This window comes from Oncorhynchus mykiss, chromosome 2 (assembly GCF_013265735.2).
Source record: "Oncorhynchus mykiss isolate Arlee chromosome 2, USDA_OmykA_1.1, whole genome shotgun sequence".
NCBI lineage: Eukaryota > Metazoa > Chordata > Actinopteri > Salmoniformes > Salmonidae > Oncorhynchus > Oncorhynchus mykiss.
The window spans coordinates 31,124,229-31,148,081 of record NC_048566.1 but is presented as its reverse complement, the minus strand read 5'-3'; the positions used below and the strand labels follow the sequence as shown (position 1 = coordinate 31,148,081).

The 23,853-nt window shown below is 40.0% G+C and overlaps 1 protein-coding gene and 1 long non-coding RNA gene across 3 annotated transcripts; one reads left to right on the top strand and one right to left on the bottom strand.

Moving 5' to 3' along the window:
- Positions 1-1,627: 1,627 nt before the first annotated feature.
- Positions 1,628-11,274, bottom strand: LOC110486784. Of its 2 annotated transcripts, none has more exons than XM_036945604.1 (7): positions 11,090-11,274; positions 9,970-10,100; positions 9,620-9,742; positions 9,482-9,518; positions 9,309-9,374; positions 7,458-7,535; positions 1,628-3,339 (listed from the first exon to the last, which is right to left on the bottom strand). In XM_036945604.1, exons 1-7 carry the CDS (start codon positions 11,115-11,117, stop codon positions 3,224-3,226), a joined length of 579 nt encoding a protein of 192 aa, XP_036801499.1. In that variant the 5' UTR covers positions 11,118-11,274; the 3' UTR covers positions 1,628-3,223. The 2 variants fall into 2 exon arrangements, with proteins under 2 accessions (XP_036801499.1, XP_036801493.1); XM_036945598.1 differs by having other exon boundaries at positions 9,970-10,115; positions 11,090-11,272.
- A 6,086-nt stretch (positions 11,275-17,360) lies between these two features.
- On the top strand, positions 17,361-19,251 carry LOC110486768. The gene is made up of 3 exons (XR_005036326.1): positions 17,361-18,676; positions 18,922-18,963; positions 19,122-19,251. It is a non-coding gene; the product is annotated as an uncharacterized LOC110486768 (long non-coding RNA).
- Positions 19,252-23,853: the final 4,602 nt, after the last annotated feature.

The following is a 23,853-nucleotide window of genomic DNA, read 5'->3' as shown; positions in this document are numbered from 1 at the left end:
TAGGATAACATGCTGATATTTAGTCATGCAGTTATGACTGTAATGTCGACAGACATAATAAGTAATTTCCCCCCCACTTTAGTTTCAGAAATTCAGAGGGCTACAGTCAATGGAGAGCGCTGCAAAGATAATTATAAGAGCATACGCAGATATAGACCCAGACATAGCAGAGTTGCAGAAGGAGGATGAGGATGCCATCATAGACATTCATGTATCCTTCGATGGCACTTGGCACAAGAGAGGATTCACTTCCAACCAAAGGGATTGGTGTGTGCATTGGTGCTGGTACCAGCACAGAGCCATATAAAATGGAGAAGATCCACCCCGTCACAAAAACCTTGGAGGCCATACATTTTTTAATAGAGGCTGCACATAAAATGGTACCTGTATATCATAGGATGTCAAATGATAACATCCTCAAAAGAATGTAGCATGGAGGAACCCAGAATTCAAATGAATGTCTGAACTCTGTAATATGGTCGCGATGCCCCAAAATTGTCTTTGTGGGCAAAAGTCACATTGACGGAGCAGCCAGTATTGCAGTAGCCACGTTCAATGAGGGAGCCACTGCTATATCAAATGTGATGAACAAATTGTGGCTTGACAGCACTTTGGTGACACTGGAAGCAATCAGCAAGGAGTTGTGAGAGCGGATGCTGCTTCAATGGGAGTGGGCCAAGCGTAGGCACAGGTCACATGAGAGGGCCTTAGATATGGGGCAGGCATAGCTGACAAATGTTCTGCACATTTCAACAGCCCTACAAAAGCCTTGTATGTGAGAAACTGAGCAAAGTGATATGAGAATTTGCCCAAAACTGCATATTTGCCCAACAGACCAGTATTCAAAGGATATGCTCTATTGCTTGAAACATAAAAGGTATATTTTGTTTATTTTTAATTAATGTGACATAAATGATTATATTTATGGAAAGTACATTTTAATTCCATTAGCCTATCTGTATCGGCCATTTTCTCAAAATGACATGTTCCCGGTGCGCCAATTCATTTTTCTCAGTCTTCAAAGGACGTACATTCACATTATTCCACACACAGGTTCTTAGGTCTTATAGTCAGACTTTGAGGTTTTTTCAAATATCTTGTGTCGTTTTAATCTTGTGTCATTTTATGTTTAAATATATGCAAAATATTCACCCGTCATACATGCAAAGTGTTTAAAGAATTCCATGAAATGACAATATTTTGATGAACTGATCCATAATAGTCTGACCATTGAATGTATTATCACAATAATAAAAAAACACATTCTACCTTGAAGCAATGTGTTAAAAAAACGGTTTCTCGTAATATGCAAATTAGTGCAGGACGGTTTGCCTCATTTGCATATTTTTATTTAAAAATAATTAGAACTTGTAATACAATAATATCTTGGATTTATGTATACTTTCATCTGGTAAAGTTTCAGTCTGATGAGACTAAAGACTTTAAAAAAATGCCTATTCACCTGTGGTGCCTGGCCTAAAGTACTTTACACCACTGATCTAAACATTGAAAATGAAAATCCTTTACAAAATTCCATGTAGCTTAAAAAAATGTAATACTATAGAACTAAATATGAGTTTTTTTTATTGCATCACCATATCACAGGACAGGTTTGACATGAGGAGTGCATGGATATGGGTCATACAGTGACATTTTTTCATGACACCCGTGTGATCATAGCACACAACACATTATTGCATAATAATAATAATAATAATAATAATCTTAACAGAATTAAATCATATCAAATGTTATTGGTCACATACACATGGTTAGCAGTTGTTAATACAAATGCATACAAATGCAAAGCAACAGACCTAAAAAAGAAATGGAGCTTATTTGCAGCTCATGTAATAATACTAGTGTGTATCAAATTCAGTTTGTCAGTTAATATAAGAAGAATTAGAATAACAGATGTTTGGTAAGTCTCCATGAAATGTGATATCAACCAATAATAAAATGCTTTTAACATTTTTATCCTTGCTAATTTTGACACTGGTCCCACAGCACCTTTCTCATGCCACAACAGCATTAGGATTTCAGACCAGTAACTCTCCAATTGCCAGCTCATTTCATCACTTCCAAGCCCAAGATGAACGATTAACCTTGAGCACTTTCTGTTACTGCATCTCTAAAATCGATAGTGCCTAAAGTATTCATACCTGTCGACTTATTCCACATTTTGTTGTGACAGCCTGATTTTTTCTCTCACCCATCTACACACAATACCCCACAGTGACAAATTTAAAACCTGTTTTTAGAATAAATAAATGAAATACAGATATATCTAATTTACATAAGTATATGTTAGCTTCACCTCTGGCAGCGATTTCAGGGTAAGTCTCTTAAGAGCTTTGCACACCTGGATTGTACAATATTTGCACATTATTCTTTTTAAAATTCTTCAAGCTCTGTCAAGTTGGTTGTTGATCATGGCTAGACGGCCATTTTCAAGTCTTGCCATAGACACTGGTCCCACAGGTTGAGTACCTTACTCAATAGCATTAGGATTTCAGAAGAGTAAGTCGCCAATTGCTGGTTCATTTCATCACTTCCAAGGCCAAGGTGAACTGATGAACATTGAGTGCTTTCTGTTACTGCTTGGCATCGCTACCATCTACTGTAGCTAACTGTCATATTAACAGTTTTCACAAATATGTAAGAGAGAAATGGCAATGTACAGTGTAACAATTACTGTACTGTTGGTTAAAATACCTAGAAATACCATACCTTCCTCATTTTACACTTATACATCTGTCAGCAATAAATAGATTGGAAATACTTGTTACTACATTAATACTACAACACTAGCTATGTCCCAGCATTGTGATGCAGAGCAGTTTCAAATGTTAGCAGCAAGAACACATTTTCACCAAAAAAGATCTATGGCTTTTTTCCTTCCTGTCTTAGGTGAAAAGACTGCCAACGTCTCCTGCATCACTGGTAAACAAGTTTAGGGGGTTATTCGAGTATTGGAATTAAAAGAGAATGCAGGAAAGTGCACAACATTGAGTGCTTCACAGAACTACATCATTTTAATTTGTCTGCAATGAAACTAAAAACCTACATGGTCTAAAAGCTCATTTTCTTTCCCTTTTGAGAGGTAGAGCAGCAGTCCCGAAAGGATTACCTGTCAATAATCCTACTGGCTAAATTTTAAGATAATGCCTGATTCAGTATTCTTCATTGGCAGGATATATGTCATCTAGGTCCTTTGGGGGGATTACAACACCATGGATGAAGCCTCCTCACCTTCATTTGGACGAGATCTGCAGTAACGGCTGATGATCACGCTGATCACAATAACCAGAGGTGACAGGACCGAGAATATAATTAATCCTGAAATATAAACAGAGCATAACATGTGTCAATAAATGAATGGGAAATGGAACTGGAGATGCTTCAAGAGAGGAAGTTCACCCGCAAATAAGGTAACATTGCGATTTGAGCATAGTGTATGAAAAGCACTTAAGTTATTATTATTATGACAGTACAACGTTTTTCCAAAAAGGCTTCTTGTATGGTATTTAAAAACATCTAATTTTAATATATCCATGTGAAGAACATCAAGAATTTATGAGATATTGGAGTGGAGCTGATTCATGATACACAATACAGTAGATGGTTGTAAAATTGATAGTCACATTGTTGCATTCCACTTATATTTATGTAACAGTTACACATGTTTGTGCTATCAATCTATCCCCAAATTTAAAAAGCATGGGTCTCCAAACTTTATGGAAAATAAAACATGTCATGAGCTTCTCATTTTTTCTAGCTTTCAAAAATAGGCACATTCTTTTCCTCTACCCTGCAACTCTTCCCCAGGTCCTTAGTGTACAAGAGAAAGTAGTGCACTGTTTTTCTGTCAATATACATGGTAAAATAATGGTTAATAAACAACTCTAAGGGGGGCCCTACAAAATGTGTGATTTCTTCACCCCACCCCCTCCTGGTTTTAGATTTGTTTTGCTTTTTCACTCACAAAATTACAATTAATCATAGAGAAACAATACAATTGGATGTTCTGATTCCAGGTCAATGATTACCTTACATCAGAAGATCATGATTTTTAAAGTCGGGTAGAAGACAAACTTTTTGTTGTTGAGTGTAATTCCCCATTTTATTGCACATCTGGCTCTTTAATTGTGCATCTAGCAAGTGGGGGATGTGCCATCTAATGTGCTGGTCAATCAATAGTTCAGTACTGCTGCTGCTCATTTAATGGTAAAGTTGGCAAATAACACAATAGATACAAATGATATACAGTGCATTCACAAGGTATTCAGACCCCTTTAGTTTTCCCACATTTGGTTACAGCCTTATTCTAAAATTGATTTCATATTTTTTTCCCTCATCAATCTACACACAATACCCCATACTGACAAAGCAAAAACAGGTTTTTAGAAATGTTAACAAATGCATTAAAAATAAAAAACGGAAATATCACATTTACATGAGTATTCAGACCCTTTGCTCAGTCATTTGTTGAAGTACCTTTGGCAGCGATTACAGCATCAAGTCTTCTTGGGTATGACACTTCAAGCTTGGCACGTCTTTATTTGGGGAGTTTCTCCCATTCTTCTCTGCAGATTCTCTCGAGCTCTGTCAGGTTGGATGGGGTACGACGCTATTTTCAGGTCTCGCAAGAGATGTTCAAATCGGGACATTCAGAGACTTGTCTCGAAGTCACTCTTGCGTTGTCTTGGCTGTGTGCTTAGGGTTGTTGTCTTGTTGGAAGGTGAACCTTTGCCCCAGTCTGAGGTCCTGAGCTCTCTGGAGCAGGTTTTCATCAAGGATCTCTCTGTACTTTGCTCCGTTCATCTCTCCCTCGATCCTGACTAGTCTCCCAGTCCTTGCTGCTGATGATGCAATCACCATGCTTCACCGTAGGGATGGTGCCAGGTTTCCTCCAGACGTGACGGTTGGCATTCAGGCCAAAGAGTTACATCTTGGTTTCATCAGACCAGAGAATCTTGATTCTCATGGTCTGAGAATCTTTAGGTGTCTTTTGGCAAACTCCAAGGGGGCAGTCATATGCCTTCTACTGAGGAGTGGCTTCCGTCTAGCCACTTTACCATCAAAGGCGTGGTTGGTAGAGTGCTGCAGAGATGGTTGTCCTTCTGGAAGGCTCTCCAAACTTCTTCCATTTAAGAATGATGAAGGCCACTGTGTTCTTGTGGACCTTCAATGCTGCTGACATTTTTATCCGTTTGTTTAATTTTTTATAAATTAGCAAACATTTCCAAAAACCTGTTTTCGCTTTGTCGTTATGAGGTATTGTATGTAGATTGATGAGGGGAAAATAATATTTAATACATTTTAGAATAAAAAATAAATAATACTTTACAGCCTTAAAAGTCAAGGTATCTGAATACTTTCCGAATGCACTGTACTTACTCATGGTATAGACTAGTCTGCCAGGTAAGCCTACTTTGCAGTTAAAATTTAATTGAGAAGGTTTTGGGGAAAGTATTTCTGTATCACATCCACTGACTACACACGATAGACAAACTCGAGCACCAAATAGACAGACTGGGGCTAAGGTAATAGGTATATATTGTGTTAGGTTTGGCTTTTAAGACAATAGTGGATAACCAGGTGTTGGATAATGTCAATGTTGCATTTGTTAGATAGTAAGTAGCTGGGAGTTTGCAGTGTCTGATACTTGTGAGATTTGTTTATGACAGTTTGCCGTGGAACACGTGAAAATTGCATGTACAGTGCCATGCGAAAGTATTCGGCCCCCTTGAACTTTGCGACCTTTTGTCACATTTCAGGCTTCAAACATAAAGATATAAAACTGTATTTTTTTGTGAAGAATCAGCAACAAGTGGGACACAATCATGAAGTGGAACAACATTTATTGGATATTTCAAACTTTTTTAACAAATCAAAAACTGAAAAATTGGGCGTGCAAAATTATTCAGCCCCTTTACTTTCAGTGCAGCAAACTCTCTCCAGAAGTTCAGTGAGGATCTCTGAATGATCCAATGTTGACCTAAATGACTAATGATGATAAATACAATCCACCTGTGTGTAATCAAGTCTCCGTATAAATGCACCTGCACTGTGATAGTCTCAGAGGTCCGTTAAAAGCGCAGAGAGCATCATGAAGAACAAGGAACACACCAGGCAGGTCCGAGATACTGTTGTGAAGAAGTTTAAAGCCGGATTTGGATACAAAAAGATTTCCCAAGCTTTAAACATCCCAAGGAGCACTGTGCAAGCGATAATATTGAAATGGAAGGAGTATCAGACCACTGCAAATCTACCAAGACCTGGCCGTCCCTCTAAACTTTCAGCTCATACAAGGAGAAGACTGATCAGAGATGCAGCCAAGAGGCCCATGATCACTCTGGATGAACTGCAGAGATCTACAGCTGAGGTGGGAGACTCTGTCCATAGGACAACAATCAGTCGTATATTGCACAAATCTGGCCTTTATGGAAGAGTGGCAAGAAGAAAGCAATTTCTTAAAGATATCCATAAAAAGTGTTGTTTAAAGTTTGCCACAAGCCACCTGGGAGACACACCAAACATGTGGAAGAAGGTGCTCTGGTCAGATGAAACCAAAATTGAACTTTTTGGCAACAATGCAAAATGTTATGTTTGGCGTAAAAGCAACACAGCTCATCACACCATCCCCACTGTCAAACATGGTGGTGGCAGCATCATGGTTTGGGCCTGCTTTTCTTCAGCAGGGACAGGGAAGATGGTTAAAATTGATGGGAAGATGGATGGAGCCAAATACAGGACCATTCTGGAAGAAAACCTGATGGAGTCTGCAAAAGACCTGAGACTGGGACGGAGATTTGTCTTCCAACAAGACAATGATCCAAAACATAAAGCAAAATCTACAATGGAATGGTTCAAAAATAAACATATCCAGGTGTTAGAATGGCCAAGTCAAAGTCCAGACCTGAATCCAATCGAGAATCTGTGGAAAGAACTGAAAACTGCTGTTCACAAATGCTCTCCATCCAACCTCACTGAGCTCGAGCTGTTTTGCAAGGAGGAATGGGAAAAAATGTCAGTCTCTCGATGTGCAAAACTGATAGACATACCCCAAGCGACTTACAGCTGTAATCGCAGCAAAAGGTGGCGCTACAAAGTATTAACTTAAGGGGGCTGAATAATTTTGCACGCCCAATTTTTCAGTTTTTGATTTGTTGAAAAAGTTTGAAATATCCAATAAATGTCGTTCCACTTCATGATTGTGTCCCACTTGTTGTTGATTCTTCACAAAAAAATACAGTTTTATATCTTTATGTTTGAAGCCTGAAATGTGGCAAAAGGTCGCAAAGTTCAAGGGGGCCGAATACTTTCGCAAGGCACTGTACTTTAAGAATTGTTTGGCGAGCTACTCATAGGTGGGCTGCGAGCTACTGGTAGCTCGCGATCGACCTGTTGGGAGACCACTGGTGTAACGAATAAAATAAAACTCTATACTTAACCATAATGAGCATGTTGAACGTTTGTAGAGGCAGTGCTGGCAGTTTTCGGAGGCAAAGCTTGGTTGCTGACACTTATCCCTATAAAAGGAGAAAATAAATAATATGAGCAATATGATAAAATAATGGCTAATGGTATAGGCACTGAAATCGAAGGAAACCTTACCAGAGAAGTGGAGACAACTTTCTTGCCCTAGACAACCCTCAGGCATTATTGCTTAAATATGCTAATGATTCTGAACTGTGGGAGGGTCTCCTCCTACAATTTGTCTTCATTTTAAACTCAAAAGAAGTGTGTCGTTCCCCCACCTGGTATTGTCCACTTCATATCCCACTGTGTTTTGTATATTCGGTTTTTGTGTTTGGAACAGAACTTGAGTCTGGTCTGGACCTTAGGATCTTAAATTTGAGCCAGTTTGCTACAGCAGAAAAATAATCCTGAATTAAGAGGAAATTTGAACTATGTGGATTATAACTGTGGATTATAATTAAATTGACATTTTCTGTAGGGGTTTATACATGTTTTGTTAGGGAAAATGAAGTTGACATTTTAAAAGTGGGAATTACAAGCTGTACATGCAAATCCTCTGCAAAGAAGAAAGTGATACAATTAAGATCCTACATCTGTATTGATTGTCTCGGATACATTTTTACTCAGTCTTGATTCTGTCTTGGACAATGAGGACGGCTAATCTGCCAAACTCAAATATCAGCTCCCATTCAGTCAGCCCATAAAACCGCTTCGCCAGGCCAAATATCTACACTCCTTACATGACACAATATATTTTTGCCTATTGCAACCTGGGCTTCCTACTTTACTCGTAAAGTAGCTGTATTTTATTTTTATCGAAAAATATCCTACTTTTATCGTGCTCATCAGAATTTAGATGATTCGGTGTTGGGAAGAGTAGGGGATATTGTTTGAAAGTTGTACGCTCACTATTAATAAGGGGAGACCGTGGGAAGTTGTAACACATTTAGTCTTTTAATCTATTATAGACCTGTTTGGGTTTGTGATCATTTGTAGAGTGACTCGTGAGAACGAAATTACAAGATTGTTATAAAACTGTTATTGCATCAAATGGTTGTTTTATGCAACAGAATAGGGGTCTCTTAGAACTGTATTGCGTCTTGTTTTGGGGGCCAGACCCTGGTTTCTACACAATGAGAACAGTCTTTACAGCAGATACTAATAATTTACACGAATCCTAACCTTGTGACCCATTCCACACATCTGTTGTTTGTCATGTAGACTACTAAGGGGGTGTATCTTTGCAATTAAAAGTGTTTGTATTCTTTGTCTCATGGCTCTCAACGAATCATCCAAGTGTGGTTCTTCGACCAGCCATCGTTATTGTAGAGCACTCACATAATTCACTTGTGTCTGTGGTGTGACATGCTCTCCTTATTTTTAATGTATTTTTTTCTCCCCAATTTTGTGGTATCCAATTGGTAGTAGTTCAAGTCTTGTCTCATCGCTACAACTCCCGTACGGACTCGGGAGAGGCGAAGGTCAAGAGCCATGTGTCCTCCGAAACACAACCCAACGTAGCCACACTGCTTCTTGACACAATGCAGATCCAACCCGGAAGCCAGCCGCACCAAAGTGTTGGAGGAAACATCGTACACCTGGCGACCTGGTCAGCGTGCACTGCGCCCGGCCCACCACAGGAGACGCTAGTGCGCGATGAGACAAGGATATCCCTGCTGGCCAAACCCTCCCTAACCCGGACGACGCTGGGCCAATTGTGCATTGCCCCATGGGCCTCCCGGTCGCGGCCGAATGTGACAGAACCTGGGCTCGAACCCAGAATACCACATAATTCATTATCTTAAAAAATATATATACTTTACCATAATGTGCGATATGATTGTTTGCAGTGTTAGTGGTTGTCATAGAGACAGCTGGTCTGCTTATCGCTGATGGAGCAAAAAGAGTGACATGAGCAATATGATGACAACAACGCTTTATATGAACATCAATGGTATGTTGTGTTATACACCAATAACATCAGGAGCAACCACACCTGAGAAGCGCAACCTGGTCTCTTCATATACCCCATCCTGTGAAAGAGAAAGGTATAAATATTTAGAAATGTTTACTAGGTTGGCATTTGGTAGGCAGTAACAGAGAAGAGGAAGGTGAATTGTATGAGTTGACCTACCTTGGTGGTGCAACCAATAGTTAATGTGACATTGGGACATTCACGGAGGAGGACTCTGCCAGAGATCACTTCTTCGCATGAAAAACTGCATTCACCTTTGCCATTTTCATAGTAGGCAATGGACTGTAGTGAATAAATAATCTTTCACATGTCATGTCTCAATTGACATGGCCCCTGCCATAACATGCGTCATTTAGCAGACGCTGTTATCCAGAGTGAATTACAGTAGTGAGTGCAGCAATTTTCGTACTGTCAATGGTGATATGTAAAAATAAAAATGGCTCTAATAAAGATAACTTTATCACATTGTATCTACTTGTCATGACCACATACTGTAGAAAATAGATTACCTTGTTGCCAGTGGTCCAGCTCTGATCACATTGGGGATCCACTGCTCCAAATGGTGCTTCAAGTGTGTTTGTACCCTCTTGACATGTGTAGGAAACCAGCTTCTCCCCTACTGAGGCTGCGCACACTGAGACTGAGAATACGGAGACTGAAAAGTGAATAAAGAAAAAGGAGGAGGGATGGGAATCCACCTCACCCCAAGAAAGGATCAAGTCGACCTAAAGCCACTGTATTATGCAGCATACTAGGCAATGTCAGCTTAACGTAGGTGGTCACTATAGTCTATTTGTATTTATTCTGGATCCACATTAGCGGCTGCCAAGGCAGTCCGTACGGGAGTTGCAGCGATGAGACAAGACCAATTAGATACCACGAAATTGGGAAGAAAATAAATAAATAAAATATGGCCGGTGAAGGTGTCTTGTGACAGATGTAACCGATGTGAAACGGCTAGCTTAGTCAGAGGTGCGCGCTAAATAGCGTTTCAATCGGTGACGTCACTTGCTCTGAGACCTTGAAGTAGTGGTTCCCCTTGCTCTGCAAGGGCCGCGGCTTTTGTGGAGTGATGGGTAACGAGGCTTCGTGGGTAACTGTTGTTGATGTGTGCAGTACCCTGGTTCACGCCCGGGTATGGGCGAGGGGACGGTCTAAAGTTATACTGTTACATTGATGCTGTTGACCCGGATCACTAGTTGCTGCGGAAAAAGGAGGAGGTCAAAAGGGGGGTGAGTATAACGGATGTGAAACGGCAGGTGACTGTTGTTGATGTGTGCAGAGGGTCCCTGGTTCGTGAGGGGACGGTCTAAAGTTATACTGTTACACAGACACCTTGCATCAAATGAGAACTGTGTTCAGTTCAGTTCTCAAACCACTCCTCAGGATCCCTCAGCTGTTCCAGAGTTTGCACACCTGATTTAAATCAATTAACACAACAGAATTTATGGAAATGTAACAATATAATGGCTAACCAGAAAAAAAACTGTTTTGTTCGTCAAAAGGTTATTTCTACATTGAGAAAGTATCTATAAAAAAGGTCCATTGACAAGTAAAGTAAATCATAATTTTAGGTGAGCCTGCACAGTTTGATATCAGTCTCATTGTTTAAAATAAGTGACAACATACCTAGAATGCAGACGAGTTGAAAAAACATATTTGTAGAACTACAGCAATGAAGACGATCCAGAACAGAAGTCAAATCAGTTTATACACCCATAATAGAACCCTCGACCTTCTAGCACGAGGTTCGGCGCGCTATCGACTGTTCCGCAAAAGCATGCTCAAGCGGAAGAGTCGATATCTGCCTTTATAAACCCAGGGTCGTTACAATAGGCTAAAATGGAAGTGACACTATGGGGATTCCCGTAGAGTGACGAAAGCAAAGGACTAAAATCATGCTTGTGCTTCGTCACAGTGGGCGTGGACGGTCATTTCGGCTTCAGTAAGAAATTATGACGGGACAGCCAAGGTCAATGTGATCCCATATAATTTACATTATCTGGTGTGATCGTCTCAGGTGTGTGTGTGCAGGGTGCAATTCTATCTACACCCACTGTGACGAAGCACATGCCTTGTTTTTAGTCATTTGCAGACGTGCAGAGTGCACGCGCACCTGGGACGATCACACCCAGAATGTCTGTTTGCGCTGTTCTGTGAAGGGAGTAGTGCATAGTATTGAACGAGATCCTCCGTTTCTTGGAAATTTCTTGCATGGAATAGTCTTCATTTCTCACAACAAGAATAGACTGACTTGTTTCAGAAGAAAGTTCTTTGTTTATGGCCATTTTGAGCCTATAATCAAACCCACAAATGCTAATGCTCCAAATACTCAACTAGTCTAAAGAAGGCCAGTTTTATTGCTTCTTTAATCAGGACAACAGTTTTCAGCTGTGCTAACATAATTGCAAAATAGTTTTCTAATGATCAATTAGCCTTTTAAAATGATAAGCTTAGATTAGCTAACACAACGTGCCATTGGAACACAGGAGTGATGGTTGCTGATAATGGGCCTCTGTATGCCTATGTAGATATTCATTTTATTTTTAATCGGCTGTTTACAGTTACAATAGTCATTTACAACATTAACAATGTATACACTGTATTTCTGATCAATTTTATGTTATTTTAATGGACAAAATGTTTTGCTTTTCTTTCAAAAACAAGGACATTTCTAAGTGACCCCAAACTTTTGAACTGTAGTGTATATAATTATTAATATACGCCTACTGTATTATAGCTAGCATATTAATTAGCTAACTAACGTTAGCCTGCCTAGCTACAGTTGAAGTCAGAAGTTTACATACACCTTAACCAAATACCTTTAAACTTAGTTTTTCTCAATTCTGACATTTAATCCTTGTAAAAATTCCCAGTTATAGGCCAGTTAGGTCAGTTAGGTCAGAGTTCGGTGTGTTAAATCGGAGGGCCTGTTGTCCGGGCCTCTGGCAGTCTCTATGGGGGTGCCACAGGGTTAAATTCTTGGACCGACTCTCTTCTCTGTATGCATCAATGATGTCGCTCTTGCTGCTGGTGAGTCTCTGATCCACCTCTACGCAGACGATACCATTCGGGATACTTCTGGCCCTTCTTTGTACACTGTATTAACAACCCTCCAGACGGGCTTCAATGCCATTCAACTCTCCTTCTGTGGCCTCCAATTGCTCTTAAATACAAGTAAAACTAAATGCATGCTCTTCAACCGATCGCTACCTGCCCGCCCGTCCAACATCACTATTCGGTTCTGACTTAGAATATGTGGACAACTACAAATACCTAGGTGTCTGGTTAGACTGTAAACTCTCCTTCCAGACTCACATCAAACATCTCCAATCCAAAGTTAAATCTAGAATTGGCTTCCTATTTCGCAACAAAGCATCCTTCACTCATGCTGCCAAACATACCCTTGTAAAACTTACCATCCTCCCGATCCTCGACTTCGCCGATGTAATTTACAAAATAGCCTCCAATACCCAACTCAACAAATTGGATGCAGTCTATCAGAGTGCCATCCGTTTTGTCACCAAAGCCCCATATACTACCCAACACTGCGACCTGTACGCTCTCGTTGGCTGGCCCTCGCTTCATACTCGTCGCCAAACCCACTGGCTCCAGGTCATCTACAAGACCCTGCTAGGTAAAGTCCCCCCTTATCTCAGCTCGCTGGTCACCATAGCAGCACCCACCTGTAGCACGCGCTCCAGCAGGTATATCTCTCTGGTCACCCCCAAAACCAAGTCTTCCTTTGGCCGCCTCTCCTTCCAGTTCTCTGCTGCCAATGACTGGAACAAACTACAAAAATCTCTGAAACTTGAAACACTTATCTCCCTCACTAGCTTTAAGCACCAGCTGTCAGAGCAGCTCCCAGATTACTGCACCTGTACATAGCCCATCTATTATTTAGCCCAAACAACTTCCTCTCCCCCTACTGTATTTATTTATTTTGCTCCTTTGCACCCCATTATTTCTATCTCTACTTTGCACATTCTTCCACTGCAAATCTACCATTCCAGTGTTTTACTTGCTATATTGTATTTACTTCGCCACCATGGCCATTTTTTTGCCTTTACCTCCCTTATCTCACCTCAATTGCTCACATTGTATATAGACTTGTTTTTCTACTGTATTATTGACTGTATGTTTGTTTTACTCCGCATGTAATTCTGTGTTGTTATATGTGTCGAACTGCTTTGCTTTTATCTTGGCCAGGTCGCAATTGTAAATGAGAACTTGTTCTCAACTTGCCTACCTGGTTAAATAAAGGTGAAATAAAAAAATACAAAATATCTGTCTTTCCCTCAACACCTCATGGAATTGTATGTTTTTTTTTTATCTCACTGTATACAGATCTAAACTTTGTTAGCTAATCACAGACTGTGTTGTTACCAGTTCCCAACCAATAAGAGTTGTGTCCACAGCTTTCAGAGGAGTTCATAGTTGCTATTTGGTATCCTTGGGATGTCCCTTCAGTCGAATAGAGCAGTTCATAGACTTTCCCAGAGGGTCCGTGCTATTCGGGATCCTTGGGATGTTCCTACCTCAATTTTTTTTTTTACATTTAACTAGGCAAGTCAGTTAAGAACAAATTCTTCTTAACAATGACGGCCTAGGGACAGTGGGTTAACTGCCTTGTTCAGGTTGCAGAACGACAGATTTGTTTTTAACCTTGTCAGCTCAGGGATTCAATCTAGCAACCTTTTGGTTACTGGCACAATGCTCTAACCACTAGGCTACGAGGCAAGAATAAATGTAAAATGGTTAAGTTTCATGTTAGTTTATGGTTTATGGTAAGGACGTCCCAGGGAATCCAGATAGAGTGAGAGACGGGCACGGTATTTGAGAGCACAGCAGCGGCACAGACATTAATTTATTTTCGAGTTTTCGAGTGTCTGCCCAAGATAGTTTTTTTTAGAGATGATGAAAAGAATTACCAAGATGTCCTTGGTCCAATTGAGGAGTAAGTAGGCTATATTTAAGTTGTGATATCGTTAGGAAATATTTAGGCCTACTGTGTTTATAAGTCCAAGTACTTTTTTGTTGATAACGAGTTGATAACGCATTGTCGAAAGCACGTAGGCAATATTATTTACGGTGTCGATAGTGGAGTAGGCTAGTGTACATTTGACTTGTAAAAGACACAAACACATAATCTAATCAAAGTAATCAAACTAACTTATTGCACCTATTGAAATGTAATGTGTTTTTAGTGTGTATTCTGTTGCATTAAACATGTCACTGTTACCTATTAGATCAAATTCAGTGTGCGCACGTCTGATTTGACTTGATCCATGTTCAGATGAGGCCATTTCATGTCTTTATTGCTTTGTATGAGAAGGCAGTTTAGTAGAAGAAGGTGGACAGTTTGAGGATGCTACAGTCACTACAGGAGGAGGTTCTTGGGACACTGCTATTTAAGTCTGAGCAGAGGTTGACGAAAACGTTTAAAGGTGGTGGTGTTTATGCCGTTTTATTTTGAATACCAGGCAGATGTTGGAGTAGAAATTAAATGGTGTAAACTGAACAGGTTGAACTTGTTGAGTACACTCGTTGAAAAAGCGGTTCCAAAGGGTTATACGGCAGTTCCCATAGGAGCACCCTTTAAATAACCCTTTTTGGTTCGAGTAACAACCCTTTTGGGTTCCATGCAGAACCATCTGTAGAATGGAACACAACATGGTTCTACCTAGGCACCAAAGGGGTTCTACCTGGAAACAAAAAGGGTTCTCCTATGGGGACAGCGGAATAATCATTTAAGGATCTAGATAGCACCTTTATTGCCGTGGTTTTCTGTACAAATAAATGCAACAGGCCCTGTGCATCTCTGGAGGATCTAGCAAGATAGTGAATCATTGTATCACTGACTCAGTATGACTATAATGAACATTTCTAACTTACACCGCTATGCAATTATTAAGAGACTTGATACAAATAACTAATCCTGGAAACCAATGTTCTAGCATTAATTAATTGAGGCAAGCAGATCAGAGATGTCAAGGTGGTACCCAAGAGTATGCTACGGTATGTGTAAATAACAACTACCAATAGACCTTCTAAATTATAAGCATTTGGTCAATCAAATAATTACTCTGTAAAACGAGGAATGCAGTTACTCTATTTAACTAATAGGATGAAATAATTGACACTCAGACAATTACAGTGTACATGAAATACATTATACATTATAGAATTACACAGAGTATATGACTATCACCAATAGACTAAAACAACGTGGTAACACGTCTTCAGTTCAGAATAGTCTCTAAGAGAAAACACAATGTTTTTTTCTGATACACACGAGCTTGGTAGCAAGTTCTCAAAGTATGAACAAATTCACTGTCCTTTTAACCAAATTCAAGCAGAAACTCACGCACAACCCGAATGAACATTTCTTTGCACTATGCTAGTTTTAACGAAAGACAGGAAATCACAGCCAGATTCGAATCTAATAAACTCAATGTAAATGATAGGAGCGCATTGTGTCGCTCCCTCGTTGAACTATCGGCTGCCCGACGAACAAAATAACACTCCGTGTAGCAATAAATCCATGGCACTTACAGTACAATAAAATATATATCGTGACTCTTTGTGAACTCTTGAGAAATTCAAACATGACAATTTAATTTACACAGTAACATTAATTTCGTTGATCTGTCTTCACACCTCCCCAGGCGTCCAGTGACCCAAGGACTTCCATGAGAACGCCTCTTAGAGATCGCCACAGATAAGGTATGTTTGAAACTTGTGATAGCCCACAGGTGGTCTGCCATCCAGACAATGTAATTAAATCGTGATTGAGTCATCATGCTGGGCTTTGCACGCCAGCCAGTCACCAGTCGCGAGTATATCATCTTCTCTCAATCTTCCACTATACAGTCATCATTCATGGAAAACAAATGAAAAATTAAAGGGCCTATGCGGAGCATCGAAACGTTTTTGTTGTTGTTTTTACCGATGCCTGTTTATTCATAAAACAGCAGAAGATAGTAAATATAATTCATCACAATGATTAACAAGATTCTAATCTAATCATCTATATTTAAATGATAGGAGCGCACCCTTGTGTCGCTCACTATGAACAGTGCAATAAAATATATCAACATTCATAGCACTTTACGAACTCTTTAACAATCCAAACATGACAATATAATTCACACAGTAACATTAATTTAGTTGATTCACATTTTCATCTGTCGTCAGTGACCCCAGGACTTCCATGGGAACGCCAGCCAGTATCGCCCTTCTCATCCTTCCACTACAGTCGTCATTTATGGAAAACAAATGAAAAATCAAAGAGCCTGTCATGCCAAATAGTGTCTCCCTGCAAAAAAAAAGGTTATTAGGTTTACAGGACTGCCGAAACATTATGAAGAATACTGTTTGAAGATGCTTTTCTTTCTCATGCCCCAGAGCTTGTGAGATGAGCATTGGCAGTTGAATCTGAATAAAGGAATATGTTGGGTTTTGTTTTTGTTTATTTGTATTTTGTTAATTATTTGGGCTGATATACAAGCAGGGCAGTGGGTGGCGGCATGCACTTGTGACATTTGTTTGCAGACTGCGATAGTATCAAAGAAGACCCGTATGTAGTCTAGCAAATGTTAGAAGAAGAAGAGTGTTTATTTTTTCTTTACCATATATGTCTTTATATAACAAAGTATTGTGAAATAGGAATAAATCATTTAAACTGTTTTTTTTTTACATTGCTAGTGAGAGTGAAAGAGGTGGGAAGAGAGTGAAAGACAGAGAGAGATGGGGGGAGAGAGAGGCAGCAGAGAAAGTAAGTTGTGCGTGCAAAATTACATAGACTTTTGTATTTCAACAACTTTTGTCTTCGAACTTGTTAGGCAATCACATGTACCTACGGGGGAAGGATGGCCAGCCACACAGGAGGGTACTTTTCACTGAGGAGACGGAGACCATGCTGACCGAGATGCATGTTGGCCATTTCGGAGTCAAGCCATGATTGCCAAAATCAACAGACACAACTTTTGGCATGGGATTGTCAAGGAAGTGGACAGCTGGGCAAGTGAAACAACAGTTTGTTTATCGATCACATTCTATTATGTCTGAAATTATTTCGATTTCAATGAATGTCATATCAGAGAGAACATAATGTTTAAATGTGTCACCTTGTGCTTAAAGAAAGTACCTGTCTAGCCTGATGGCGACCGATTATTTTACCAATTGGGTGGAGGCAATACCCATTAAGCTCTGCAAATGAAGAGAACGTGCTTAACTCTAAATTCCCTTCTGTAATTCTTGGAACCAAAAATGTATTTTCTTTTGTATGATACCAGACTGGCGAGGCCACCTCCAAGGCGATGATGGACATCATCAAACACCCATGGTTCTCCTGAGGTCACCTTGAGTGACCGAGGTCGTAAACTCTGGAACAAGGTAGAGTTATTATAGGTTATATTGTGTCACCAATGGTTTGTGTTAGTTTATTTTTTTACAATTAGTTTTTGTTTTTCCATGGTACATAATCAGACATTTCAATATCTTCCATTGTTAATAGATATCCCTTTCCTAGCCCCTCATCCAGGTTTGGATGAACAGACAAACCACACCCTCAAGACTGCCATGGGCAAGTCCCTTGACTGGCTCCAAGAATAGTTGGAGGACAACCTGAAGGTAATTATCTTTGCACACAACAGCATCTTCCAGGCCTCCAGAGTACTCACCCTATCGCCTACTGTAAGGATGGGAGTTGCAGCTGTTTACTGAGGTATACAATGCAATTGTATATAAAATGATTGCCTATACTGTAGTCTAAAAAATGTGTGATTGACTTTGTGTTTTTCTATTGCTATTTTTGTACAACGTACTTTGAGGTCACTAATAGATGTGGTGGAAGTTGAACACCTTCAAGGACCACCTTCAGGCACGGACTGAGAAGGATGTGTTTTTTTTTACCAGGTCAACATTATTGTCCGCTGTTAATTTATTTTCAGGTCTTCCAAGAGATACATAAGAGATGCATTTGTAATAATATGATACATATAATATGCATTTATTTAAATTATCAATCAAGGTGAGACTGAACATGGACAAGGCGCAGGAGAAACAGAAGGAGGGCCACCGGAGGAGAATCAAGGGGACCAAGTGCTTTGACATCTGGGTGAATGACTTGGGTTGGAAGAAGGACGAAAGGAAGGCGAGACCTGGGAAAGCTTGGTGCTTTTTCACTCCTAGCTGGGGTCAACATCCGTTAAGGTGAATATAAAAATCTGAGATGATAACTATTTGCATTTGCTGCCTTGTGGTGGGCGGCATCGCCATGCTGTCAGCAGTACCAACACTGGCCCAGTGGTTTCTCCAAATAGTCAATCTCAAGGTTAACCACTGGGTCACGTTAAGTAACCGCCACTTCCAGGTAGGTACTGTTAAGGTGTATGACTCCAGTGGTCATGACACCACGCTGGAGTTTCTCTCACAACTCATCTCTCTATCTTTTCCAGGGACCATCCCTTATAACCCCACTGACATCAAATATTAGACAGGTATCCTTTCTTTTCTGTCTGCCATTAACATTATTGCATGTTTCATCAAACATTTAAATTAAATCATTCAATAACTGTATTTTTACATACCTGACATTCATTTAACCTGTGGGTTTGCTTGTGTACCCTGTTCCATTTACTCTGCTCCTGTTCTCCAGGACCTAGGGGGTTCTGCCTAACACTCAGACATGGATCCACCTGATGTTCTCCATTACCAACCACCCTCCAACTTTTCATTACATCATCTACAGCTACTGTTATTGTCATGTTGTCATTATCTGCTAAGAAAGAGCAAGAACACTATCATACTGGGCACATAATGTGAGATACACAGATTTGCTAAAAACACTAGCACTGCAAACACTCAGTGCCTGGAATTTGCAGTTTCCCTATTCAAGTCCACCTTCTAAAACTGACTACCTGTTGAAAAACAAGTGACAGGCAGAACCTCCCATCCACACAATATCCACCTCCTCTCTATTCCACACACCAGAATTCTGTATTTCAGTCTGATTGCCATGTGAGTGTACAACAAATCTGAAAGTAAATTGACACATATGTAGCAAAAAAATATAAATGGTTATGTATTTAAATCTAAAATATTGCTAGATTGGTTTTCACAGCTGTTTCATAAGGTGTTCTTTATTGTAAATTGTAATGTATCCCTTGATGGTATTTCTTAGTTCAACATTATTAATTGTATCGTACATATATATAATATATATTATATATATATATATACACACATATAATATAATATATATAATATATATATTCAACCACAAGGGTGTACTAAAGAGCCATGATTTAAAAAAAATCATAATTGAGGACTAAAATGATTTGAGTGTAGATAAGGGAATGCCTGTTTAAAATTAAAACATGCCAGCCAGACAAGCCAGTGTATGAATCAAATGTATATGAATGTAGTGGAAATTAGCTCACTTTGTGATCTGTAAGGTAAGTAACATTAATGTGTCCTAGTCAGGCTCTTGTTTGTCAATTCCAGATGAAATATAGGTCTTCATGTGTATCAAATCTGTAGGCAATTGTGGGCTAAATCATTGACAAACAGCATAAATGTTAAGGTTTCAACATGAACTGTGATCAAAACAGGCTGTGGTGTTTTCAGTTCCGTTTAGTCTAAGGATATGCGTAAGAACGCAACTGCACTGAAATGAATAGCATGATTCAATGGGATTCTCCTGAATAATACATGTTTTTATCTTTTAAACTGTTTGGCCAATGCATAGACCCATACCGATTCTAACTTTTAATCAGCTTTTAATCATAAAACATCTCCACAGAAATGTATAAACGAACGATTGCATGTTGACAGTGATTATGTCTGTTAATCTGTTAAAGTGTGTGTGTGTGTGTGTGTGTGTGGGGGGGGGGGCGAGGTCAAATCATGACATCAGTGATTTTCAGGTCAGAGAAAGATGCCAGAGATTCCGAGTTGGATGACTGTTCAAAACAAAACAAAAATCCCAGTCTGAGTTCCCAGTTGTCTTGAACGCACTGAAGTCGGAAGTCAGAGATTGCCGACTTCCGAGTTGTTTTGAATGCGCCACTAGAGACCTAGGCTACCTCCAACAAAGAAAAGGGGGATACCTAGTCAGTTGTACAACTGAATGCATTCAATTGAAATGTGTCTTTCGCATTTAACCCAACCCCTCTGAATCAGACAGGTGTGGGGGGCTGCCTTAATCGAAATCCACGCATTTGTCACCCTGGGAACAGTGGGTTAACTGCCTTGTTTGGGAAAAACGACAAAAAAAGTTTATCTTGTCAGCTTTGGGATTTGATATAGTTACCTTTCAGTTACTGGCCTAACGCTCTAACCACTAGGCTACCAAAAAGCCTGTGTATTTGTATTGATGCGAGAAATAGGCATATCTATACAGTAATGGTGGCTTCGATATCAACTAGCCTAATCATTTTTGTATTGAGGTGATAAGCCTATTTTAGCTAAATCAACAAGTGAAATTGATGAACTAAACAGATACTTAATTAAACTAACACGAAACGTGTACCACATGTAGACGTTTTTAAGGCGTTCATGGGAAGATCATTCATAATAAACTTACACGCAAACTGACACGCGACATGAACACCATGTGAACACACATGATGTGAAGTGGTGCCAAGATGGCGGCTTGAACATACGCTGTTTACCGAGCCCCGTACCAAACATCAGAAAGATTGTGAAAACAAGTTTACAGTCATTACTATTACTGTTTTTATTTGTTCAAGATATAAGACCTTTCCTGTGACTGGAATAATAATTTGATAATTTATATCGGCATGTCCATGCAAAGTCGTGATAAAAAAAGAAAGGAAGAAGTTATCTGTTCTATTGCTAATCAAAGAGAGAGAAACATGCTTATAGGCAACTGCCATAACTACGCTTGGCCTATGGATAATATCATGCTTTCGAATGCTGTTGAAGATGACGAGTTCCCCTCTTTACCGGTTACTCCGTGCAAACCTCCACCCTCCCAAAAAAAACAACATGAACTCTGACATCGTGGCTACCCTCTCCTTACTCATCAACTCCATGTCTGACGCCATTGAGAAAATGGTATCGAAGGCTTGAAAAAGACTGGAGTTTGCATGTGGTGAAATCAAGGGTGTGAAAACGAGAGTGGCAAAAGTGGAAAAGAAAAACAATGTCTAGACATCTCACTAATCTGGAACAATACCCAAGAAGATGGAACCTGACACTCGACGGCTTGCCAGAGGGAGAGAATGAAGAGGTGTGAGGAGAGGCTATCCTAAGGTGACCAGATTTCTGAAATGAAAATCGGGGACATTTCCAGTTCGGTGGTCAATATATAATTAAAATATCCAATGTTATTATCTATAAAATAAAAATGGGGGACAATTCCGGTTTCATGTATTTAGTCTAACAGGCCCACTGTGATAGAGAAAACAACTATATTACAGAAACACTACAGACGAGACAGAACTGTCTGATCTGAACAGCCATTCAGTGTTCCTGCTAGAATAAGAGCAGAAGAGAACATGAGCAAAATTGAAAAAAACTGACAATAGTATACGTGAAATACTTAACATAATAAATAAATAAGATGCTGATGAGATTGGTAACTACATAACATATTTATACCAACCTAATCTGTATATTTCTCAGAATAATGTATTTTCTTCAGGATTGCTCTGTCTTTGGCCAGCTTCTCCATGAACTCCTGGCAAGGGAGGTTGAAGTTTGTCTTCACAATAAGCACAGCTTTGATGGTAGGATCAGTGAACCTATTTCTTGCTGTTGTCCATAGATCATTCATTTGGGAGAACACTCTCTCGACTGGTGCATTACCTCCAGGTAAGCACATGACAACAGACGCTAATCTAGCCAGGTTAGTGTGTGGGATGTCATTCTCTTTGAAGTGGGTAACCACCGTGCTCCATCTCTGACTAAGCTGTGTCTCAGATGTTTTCCATTCTTCAAGCGATCCCCCCTTTAGGAACTCTTGCAGGCCAGTAACCTCGTCACACAATGCATCCTCATTGATGGTCACATTGGGGCATTTTTCCTGCAGTGTGACGCAGAAGAGATCCAGGGTTGCCTTTTTAAAAGGAGACCATGTAAATATTTTAGATTATCTGGGTGCTTTCCCCATGCTTGCAAGTAGTTCACAGCCATAGTGAAGAATGATTGGGATGTTTTGAGAACGCTCTCTTTAGACATGGCTCCAGCTCTCTCAGAAGTCCTCTGACCAAAACTGGAATGAAGTTGTCATCACGTCTTGCAGTCAATTTTGCCTCAACGTTTCTCAGAATTGCAGCGGACACGATCAAGGATCGAGTCACTGAATACGGTCAAGTTTCCATGGACAAAGGCCTGCCAAAGTTCAGTCAGTGGATCTTCGAACATTGTTCACAGGACAACAGGGCATTTGTCTTCAGAAATAAAAAAGGATTTCAATGGCACATACATTTTCAGCACTCTTTCTAGAGCAGGGAGCATGGACATCCAGTGAACATTGCTGTGTCCTAAAATGTTATTGTACTCCTGGCCAACAACTCACAAAAGCCCTTCAGTCTTTCTACTCTGACGGTGAAAATATGAACATATCCAAATATCTTTGTGAGCAGGTACTCAACATCATATCCAAAGCTGTTCTGGCCGTGTTATGAATGACGTGGGCAGGACAACCTAAGCCAATCACCTCCCGCTGCAGAGCATTTTTTACTTTGGTATGGACATTGACCCTCCCCAGCCTGTTCAGTCCTCCAAAGTTGGTATTTGTTGTCAGCAGAGAATGTTTTCCAGGTTACATTTTTGGATGACCACCAGGACCTCAGCTGCAATTTCCTCTGCTGTTTTCCATTCAATTCAACAAAATCAAGCAGTTTTGTTTCCACAGATGTGTTGCCACCATAAATCTTACAATATCTGACTACTATTGACAGCAACTTTACATATCCATGATTGAACGCATCAATGGACAGGGACACAAATTCAACCTCGTCTAGGTCCTGTGTTACCAAAGTAGTTGCTGACATGTTACTCACTATGGCGTCACATTTTGTCCTAGCACATGTAAACTTTGTCTCATAAAGCTTCCGTGTCAGTTGTGCTGTGCAGTCCATAGATCTGTAACTAGGATTGTGTCGCATAGTGTGTGGTATGCAAAGACACCCTCCTGCACAGCTAAACCATATTCTTCTTGGGAAGGCTCTACCTTCTTGCAGAATGTGGTGACAGAGGGCATACCAACACGGACAATCAGAGAGGCTTTGTGCTTTTTCGTCTGTTGATGTTCTACCACTGCCGTTCTTCTCCGGCTGCCAATTGAAAGAGAGGAATTACAAAGGGTGCAGTGAACCATTCTATCGTCTTGACCTGAGCATATAAATGGAAATTCTCTC

Excerpts from the sequence above, each read along its gene's own strand:
- LOC110486784 (XM_036945598.1), bottom strand. The coding sequence starts at position 11,117 with ATGTTTTTTCAACTCGTCTGCATTCTAG. Across the intron at positions 10,116-11,089 it reads TCAACTCGTCTGCATTCTAG|TCTCCGTATTCTCAGTCTCA; the intron begins GTATGTTGTCAC and ends TTCACTTTTCAG. Across the intron at positions 9,375-9,481 it reads GACCAGGTTGCGCTTCTCAG|CGATAAGCAGACCAGCTGTC; the intron begins GTGTGGTTGCTC and ends TTGCTCCATCAG.